This window comes from Galeopterus variegatus, unplaced genomic scaffold, assembly GCF_000696425.1.
Source record: "Galeopterus variegatus unplaced genomic scaffold, G_variegatus-3.0.2 Scaffold2569, whole genome shotgun sequence".
Taxonomy (NCBI): Eukaryota; Metazoa; Chordata; class Mammalia; order Dermoptera; family Cynocephalidae; genus Galeopterus; species Galeopterus variegatus.
The window spans coordinates 7,218-15,737 of record NW_007728680.1 but is presented as its reverse complement, the minus strand read 5'-3'; the positions used below and the strand labels follow the sequence as shown (position 1 = coordinate 15,737).

Genomic DNA, 8,520 nt, shown 5'->3' with positions numbered 1-8,520 from the left:
CCGCTCGGTTCCCGGCAGCGAGCCCCGGGTCTGCCGAGCCCGCGGCCTGACCCGGCCGGCAGTCCTGTCCGCCGCCGCGGAACTGGTAGCTTAGGACACATCCGCCGCCCCAGGCCTCAAAGCCAGAAGAAAGCCACAGTCCCCAACCCTTCCGCCCGTCGACTCAGCCACCGCGAATCCAGGCCTCAGGCTCACCCTCTTCCCCCGAACTCCAGGGTCAGGGTCCCTGATCAGGAGCTGTAACCCTGTTCCCAGAACAGACACCCTCCGAATTTATTTCTGGGAGCTTTAGTCCCAAGTGGGTATTTCCCCTGAACGAATTTCGGGGAGATTCAGGAGAAGCGAGTGCATTTCTAAAGGGCCTAGATTTCTTTCCTGGGCATCGGCTTTCATCTCAGATCAGGGAGAATGACGGTCCCCAAATCTGAGCACAGGCCCGAAGGGAGGCCTTATAGGAGAGGGCCTGACAGGCAGAAATGGGGTCTCCGGGGAGCAACAACTGCAGGTGGGGTCTCCCTGGCAGTGATAAGAGGACAGAGCAGCAGATGCCAGGGAAACACTGCTGGGAACTTCCTGGCAGTGGGGCGCGATGCAGGGGAGACATAAAGGTGGAGAGGGGTCCTCCGACACAGAAGAGCCCCGTCCCAATAGCCTCTCCTCCCTTTCCTCCCTCCCAGGCGAATGTTCCCCCCTTTCAAGGTGCGAGTCAGCGGCCTGGACAAGAAGGCCAAGTACATCCTGCTGATGGACATTGTGGCTGCTGATGATTGCCGCTATAAGTTCCATAACTCGCGCTGGATGGTGGCAGGCAAGGCCGACCCCGAGATGCCCAAACGCATGTACATCCACCCAGACAGCCCGGCCACGGGGGAGCAGTGGATGGCCAAACCTGTGGCCTTCCACAAGTTGAAGCTGACTAACAACATCTCCGACAAGCACGGCTTTGTGAGTGTATGCAGGGGTGGGGATGATACTGCGCACCCAGCCCTGCAGCTCGGTGGGAGAGCAAGGGGGCAGGATTTCCCAGCCAGGGAGCACTGGCCAGATCCCCAGAGTGCCCCTGCCCGGGTCACTGCCCTATGGCCTACACAGGCTGGGCCTGGGCCCCGAGGGCTCGGGAAGCCTGGGGAATGGCAGAGCAGCAGCCGGGAGGCTCCAGGAAGCTCACAATTTCTATTCCGGTCAGGCTTCCGAGGGTCCCTCCTAGGGGTCAAGTGGGAGGCAGGTGCGGCAGAACCAGGTCAGGCAGCGCAGTCGCTGGGAGGTCACCCTACTCCTGGATTCTAGGTACTGAGCTTGGAAGACTTGCCCATGACCTCAACTTGTTCCTCACTCTTCCCAAGATCCGTGTCCCTAGCCCTTCCCCAAGACTAGAGGATTTAAAAGTTAAAACAACCTCCCCAGAGCCTCCCTGAGACCTTTCCCTCCTCTCACAGGCAGACGCCCAAGCAGGAGGAGAGGGTTCGGGGGTTCTCTCCGCTTCTGCTTGATCCGAGGCCCCAGCGAATGAGATCGGGGGAGATTTCCATGAGGCAAAAGGGACTACACATTCTGATGTAGGGCAGTCGATGAGCACACGGGAAGCTCCGAATCCTCTCTCCGTGGGGTTACTGGGGGCTTGGCAATGTGACCAGGAAGAGAGGTGAAGAGTGGAGTTGCAGGGGGTTTATTATTTGTTTTATTTCTGTTTTCAACTGAGGGGAAATTTTTTTAATGGAGAGAGAGATAGGAGCTCTGTGGAAGAAAAGTGAGAGGGGGGAAAAGAAAGAAAAAGAAATATAGAAGAGAAAAAAAGACAGGAGGAAATGGGAGGTAGGGAGAGTACCAAGAGAGAGACCGAGAGATGGAGAGGAGGGTCCCCAGAGAGTAGAAAATCTCAAGCCAAGGGCTGGGGCTGCTGGCTAACCCGCGCCGCCCCCCGTCCCCCGCAGACCATCCTGAACTCCATGCACAAGTACCAGCCGCGCTTCCACATCGTGCGAGCCAACGACATCCTGAAGCTGCCATATAGCACCTTCCGCACCTACGTGTTCCCCGAGACCGACTTCATCGCGGTCACTGCCTACCAGAACGACAAGGTACCCCCGCCCCCCGCAACACCGTGCAGGCTCCAACCCTCCCTTCACACCCACCCTCAGCACCCCCGGACCCACTCTGCTCGCTCCTGGCCCGCTGCTGAGCACCAAGTCTCGCATGCATAAGCGCAGCACCCACGGAAACCCCCCAGGTCCCCTCCCAAGCCCAGGACACGTACACACACGCTCCCTTGGGGCGTGCGAACAGCTGGGCGCTCGTTCGGGTGGAGATGTTTACTTAGCAATTAGCAGAGACTCGGGGCCCGCGCTGACATTTTTACATTTTATTCGTTTATTTCTTGGCTCAGGGATGAGAGTTTAAATGAAAAGAGGGCCCCCGAGGCAATCTGCCCAGGTTCAACTAACACTAGAAACCCGGGGCCCAGCTTTTACTCTCCCGAGGAGCCAGAGGGTGGGACAAGTGACACAGTCCCCCAAAGCACCCCCGGCTACTGCTCTGGGTCAGTCCAGGCCTCGGACCCCTTGGGAGGTGCTTAGAAAATTTTCCTTTATCTTGAAGGGCTTTTTCTGCTTGCTACCTTTCGACACTCTCCTTCTAGTGGGGCAAAGCATCACCCCCACTAGGCCTGTGCCCATGGGCACCGTTGTCGAGTGAAAGAGAGTGTACGAGTGTCCCTTCCGGTGGTTCTGTCTTTGTGAACGAGTGTGTTTGCCCGGCTGTGCGTGCACCATTTGGGGCGCCTTGGATACGGCTGGAGGTGTGTGAATTCGCTTGGTTCTGTGGGCACTCTGTTCTGCCTGCGTATACGTTCGTGCGCGCAGGCGGGTGTGTGATGACTTGTCTTCGGTGTACCTGCGGACTTGCGGTGCACAGCTGCCTCCGTGCGCGCCTGCCCAGGTGCGGAGTCGTGTAGCTTGCGTGACCTCGTGGGCCTGTGTGCATGCTTGGGCCGACTTCTACTCTGCACGCAGCTCTGGGCCTGTGTGTGCGTGTTGAGAGATGATACCTCAAATAAAGTTTTTGGAGGAGGAGAGAACGTGTCGCGAGTCTCTCCCACCAGCCTCACCTCGGGGTGTCCCATCCCAGGAGGGCGTGTACCAAGTGGACACTTCCCAGGTCTCGCCTCTGCGGCCGGTAGCCACTGACCTCGGGGTGCCCCCCGGCCGGGCTGGAAGAGCCACGGCCTGATCTAACGCCGTCCCCTCGGTCCCCGCAGATCACTCAGCTGAAGATCGACAACAACCCGTTTGCCAAGGGCTTCCGGGATACCGGGAACGGCCGGCGGGAGAAAAGGTGAGGGGCGGGCGGGACAGCCCTGCGGCGGGTGCCCGGGGGAGCAGGAAGCAGGAGGGGGTCCCCGCTGACCCGCCCCGCCACCTCCCTCATCCCCAGGAAGCAGCTGACGCTGCCGTCCCTGCGCTTGTACGAGGAACACTGCAAGCCGGAGCGCGACGGCGCCGAGTCGGATGCCTCGTCTTGTGACCCTCCCCCCGCACGGGAACCACCGCCCTCCCCGGGCGCAGCGCCCAGTCCCCTGCGCCTGCACCGGGCCCGAGGTGAGCGTCCGGTGGTCGACCAGGGTTGGAGAGAGGGGGTAGGGGAGGGTCTCCTCTTAAGAACCTGGGGGGAAGCGTCAGCGATGTGTCTGGGAGAGAGCTTCCAGCCCGAGACTCCCTCGTAGCTAGAAGATCCGGCTGGACTCTGAGCTGGGCCCCTTGCGCGCTGTGTGACTGACTCCATGGCAGAGTAAGGTTTCCTCTGCAAGACTCTATTTCTTCCACTGTAAATATGGGGTCTTGGATTAGGTGACCTGCAGCTGCCCTTTGCCCGACTCTAGAAGCTCCTCTGACTCGGCCTCCCAAGAACAGCCCTTTCCCAGTCTCCCCGACCCGGCCCAGACACACGGAGAGGACCTCACGTCTGTCCCCGCCCGGGCCCCTGTAACCCGGCGCGCGCTCTCTCCCTGCAGCCGAGGAGAAGTCGTGTGCCGCGGACAGTGACCCAGAGCCCGAGCGGCTGAGCGAGGAACGCTCCCGGGCGGCGACAGGCCGCAGCCCGGCTCCGGACAGCGCCAGCCCCCCTCGCTTGAGCGAACCCGACCGCGCCCGGGAGCGGCGCAGTCCGGAAAGGGGCAAGGAGCCGGCCGAGAGCGGCGGGGACGGCCCGTTCGGCCTGCGGGGCCTGGAGAAGGAGCGCGCCGAAGCCCGGCGGAAGGACGAGGGGCGCAAGGAGGCGGGCGAGGGCAAAGAGCCGGGCCTGGCGCCGCTGGTGGTACAGACAGACAGTGCGTCCCCCCTGGGCGCCGGACACCTGCCCGGCCTGGCCTTCTCCAGCCACCTGCACGGGCAGCAGTTCTTTGGGCCGCTGGGGGCCGGCCAGCCGCTCTTCCTACACCCAGGACAGTTCGCCGTGGGACCCGGCGCCTTCTCTGCCATGGGCATGGGTCATTTGCTGGCCTCGGTGGCAGGCGGCGGCGGCAATGGTGGAGGCGGCGGGCCCGGGACCGCCGCGGGGCTGGACGCAGGCGGGCTGGGTCCCGCGGCCAGCGCAGCAAGTACCGCCGCGCCCTTCCCGTTCCACCTCTCCCAGCACATGCTGGCATCTCAGGTAAGGCCTGGGATGTGCGACAGCACGAAGGAGGGTGGAGGAGCGATCCGGGCAGCTGAGGCGGGCAGAGGGCTTTAGGGGTACCACAGGCGCATAGAGCCTCCAGCAGGCAAGAACTCCGGCCGGGGGAGACCTGGGGGACGCTCTCCATGACACTTAGGTTCTGAGAGACAACGACTGCAGGTTCGGGGTCTGGCCAAGGTGCTGCTTCTGGCTCCCAAGTGACCTTGGGCAGGTCCTGGGCCTTCTCTGGTAGTGTTTCCTTTCCTATGATACCAGGGAGGGGAGAGGTACCCATCAAGACACTTCAGACTGTCGGAATGGGGCTGCCCATGGCTTTTGTGAAGTCCACTCTCCTGGCCTCAGGAAATTTTTCTTGGGAATAATGACCCTTGGCCCACTGTCAGTCCTGAAAAGCTAGCATGGCTGGACAAAGGGAGGAGGAGAAATTTTTGCATTATTTTCTGGACAATTGGCCACCAAAATGACCCATTTCTCAGATGTTTCTGGCCCTTTTCAGATCCACTAGAAATCTGCCTTGGCAGAGGACAGAACTGGCTTTTTCCCCACCTAGAGTCCCCCAACACCCTCAGCCACATCTTGGGGAAGTGGGGTTCAGTTCCCCAGGCCCTGGTTGAAATTTTGAGCTCCCAGGAGAGAGTTTATGAAGATGTGGCCAGCGGCACAGTAAGGAGATCCAATGGGGAAAGCGGCCTCTTTGGTTGCTTGGGTGGAATATTCCCTGTGGAAAGATTTGGAATCTCTTCATTCATTTTCTTCCCTCTGAGGTTTCTGGCAAATTGAACCCTTGAGATCTTATCTCAAGGGAAGGAAAATAGGAGTTCAGGTCTGAGAAAGTTCCTTTGGTTCAGAAGAGAATATTTTTAAAGTTGGGGGGAGGTTGTGAAATGCATTTTAAACTGAGCTCAGTGTCAGGGTGTGTGGAGCGACAGAGGCACTAGCCTCATGTATCTGGGGCTCTGGGCTGGAGAGGAATCCTCCAGAGAATGGAGGTCAGGGCCTGGAGGTTTAATCTCTACCCTTGATTCTGTGTGTATGTGAATGCCTCCTCCTAGACAAACTCTGGTGATGGTCGTGGGCATCATAGAGGTCACGGGAAGTCAGGGCTTCTAGACACAGCCTGGTCAACAGGTGCAAAGGTACTCTCAACAGGTGAGAGTACCCAGCATCAGTTGGTATAGCTGCTGGTGCTTAACTTCCCCAGCCCAGTGCAGCCCCTCCCAGCCATCAGGTAGAGCCAAATCCCAGAAGATCTAAAGCCTCCTTCCTTTTTCCTGACCTGAGATGACAGGTCTGAAATGTCCAATGGAGCTTGACCCCCTCAGGAAGGGTATTTTCTCACTTCTGACTAAGCTGCTTCTTTTCGTCTCCCTGCTTGAGCCAGGCAGCACCATCATCCCCCTGCCTTCCTCCCCATACCTACACTCTCCGGGGAATGAGCCATTATCTCAAAGGTCAGATCATCTGAAAGTCAGCCTCATGAACTCAGGTGGCATTTGTCCAGGGGTTCCTGGCTGCTGTGCTCTACACAGGCAAAGATTTTGCATTCCTTCCTTAGCTGCTGCTGAGGGGCTGCCAGGAGTTCTTTGTAGAACATTCAGGCCAGTTTATGAGCTGGTTGGCACCTGTGCCCTTGTCCTAGTCCAGGCAGGAGTCACCACCCCCAGCCCCCCCACCCCAGCGGGTGAGTGGCGGGAGACTTTACAACGCTCTTTCCCCCCAGCCTGTACTGCTTTAGCCATTTTGAACAGATGGGATTTGGGAGAAGACAATGTTCTAAATGAACAGAACCTCCCAAGACAGTCCAAGCTGTCTGCTTGCCGCCTGGCCTTGTGCCTGTCCTGCTTCCTACCTCTAGGCCTCTGCCCATGCTAGTCCAGCCACCTGGAATGTCCTTTCACTTACCCCTGCTATAATAGCCAGCACACGGCTCAGTGGTACCAGGCCTTTTCATCATAACCTGAAGTAACCTCCCTCTCTACCTGGGTTTGGCTGTAGGCACACTGGCTCCTGCCTACCTGTGCCACCTGTGGTTATAGTTATGTGAGTTCTGGTTTTATAGCCCTAAAACAGTGGGGCAAGGATTCCTGGTTGTAGATCACCCACAGCACCCAGCTTCAGAAATGCTTCAGGCAGCATGTCTAACCCTTGTCTTTTTGTGTTTCTTCAAGGGAATCCCAATGCCCACTTTCGGAGGCCTCTTCCCCTATCCCTACACCTACATGGCAGCAGCTGCCGCAGCTGCCTCAGCTTTGCCGGCCACCAGTGCTGCCGCTGCCGCTGCTGCCGCCGCGGGCTCCCTCTCCCGGAGCCCCTTCCTGGGCAGTGCCCGGCCCCGCCTGCGCTTCAGCCCCTACCAGATCCCAGTCACCATCCCGCCTAGCACTGGCCTCCTCACCACCGGGCTGGTGGCCGAGGGCTCCAAGGCTGCGGGTGGCAACAGCCGGGAGCCCAGTCCCCTGCCCGAGCTGGCTCTCCGCAAAGTGGGGGCCCCATCCCGTGGTGCCCTGTCGCCCAGCGGCTCAGCCAAGGAGGTGGCCAGTGAACTGCAGAGCATCCAGAGACTGGTGAGTGGGCTGGAGAGCCAGCGAGCCCTCTCCCCCAGCCGGGAGTCACCCAAGTGAGGGGAATAACTTCGTATAGCATACAGGGGCCCCATCCCGTGGTGCCCTGTCGCCCAGCGGCTCAGCCAAGGAGGTGGCCAGTGAACTGCAGAGCATCCAGAGACTGGTGAGTGGGCTGGAGAGCCAGCGAGCCCTCTCCCCCAGCCGGGAGTCACCCAAGTGAGGGGCTGCCCAGCTGCTCCACTGCCACGCAGGCCTCCCGGGCTGCCTGCCCCTGATGCTTGGGATGTGTACAGCACAGAGTGGGTATTTATTTAAATAAAGGAGCAAAAGTGGGCTGCAGCAGCCAGAATAGAGCCTCGTCTGGCAAGCTGGGGCCTGGGACACTTCCCTGGGCCTCAACAAGGAATCAGGCTGCCAGGAACAGTCACTTTGGAGCCACTGGACTCGGTCCAGATCTGCTCCAGCGTCAAGGTGGCATCTGCGGGGTCTCTCCGGTCTTCCAGCGCTGCGGGGGAGACCCCATTCCGGGCCCAGCGGTCCCCCGGGAAACCAGGGGAGGGAGCTTTGGAGGGCGTCCCAAGGACCCTGGCCTTGGGCCTAGACGGTGTGAGAAACTGGGGTGGGGACGCTGGAGCCAGTGAAAACTGAAGTCAGTGTAGACTTGAGCTGGGAGGGGACCTGTCCTTTTAGTCTTCCCACCTCTTCCCCCCAAGACACAGGCGCCCCCCACCCCTGGGTCAGCGGAGGGAGTGGCACTTCTGCCTTGAGTCCCTAGGGAGAAAAAGATATTTATGAAATAAATGGTAATTTGTGTAAATAAGCTTTAAGGTTCCCAGAATATGCAAATTGGTATTAATTTATTCAAAGGTGTACATGGCTGTGTACATATATTTAGAGATTAACTCATAGCATTTAATTTTTTTTCCATTTTCCATGAGCATCTATATTGTACAGGGCTGAGGGGACCCTGACCGCGGGAGAAGGCCCCGAGCCCCAAAGGATCCCCCACCCCGCCCGGCCCTCGGCCCCTCGGCCCCTCGGCCCCTCCGCCCGGGCTTTGCTCGCCCGGCCCGCGGGCTCCACCTCAGGTTTTCACTTTTCGCTCCCGAGCGAGAACGAAACGACAAAACGCGAGAAAACAATAAAACGCTACAATGCGAAGTGAACGGCGCTGTGCGCTCTGTGGGCCGCGCGGGACTGGGGCGCTGCAAGTGCGTGAGGAGGGACTAGAGGCGGGGACCAGAGGTTGGGCGCCCCCCGCTCGGCGGCAGCTGCACCCCGGGGGCGG

At 59.6% G+C, this 8,520-nt stretch overlaps 1 protein-coding gene across 1 annotated transcript; it reads left to right on the top strand.

Annotated features, from left to right (window-relative positions):
- The first annotated feature begins 526 nt into the window (after positions 1-526).
- TBX2 (T-box 2) lies at positions 527-8,393 on the top strand. The gene is made up of 7 exons (XM_008582322.1): positions 527-945; positions 1,932-2,078; positions 3,254-3,330; positions 3,430-3,593; positions 4,007-4,644; positions 6,837-7,291; positions 7,454-8,393. Exons 1-6 carry the CDS (start codon positions 682-684, stop codon positions 7,287-7,289), a joined length of 1,743 nt encoding a protein of 580 aa, XP_008580544.1. The 5' UTR covers positions 527-681; the 3' UTR covers positions 7,290-7,291; positions 7,454-8,393.
- The last annotated feature ends 127 nt before the right edge of the window (positions 8,394-8,520 follow it).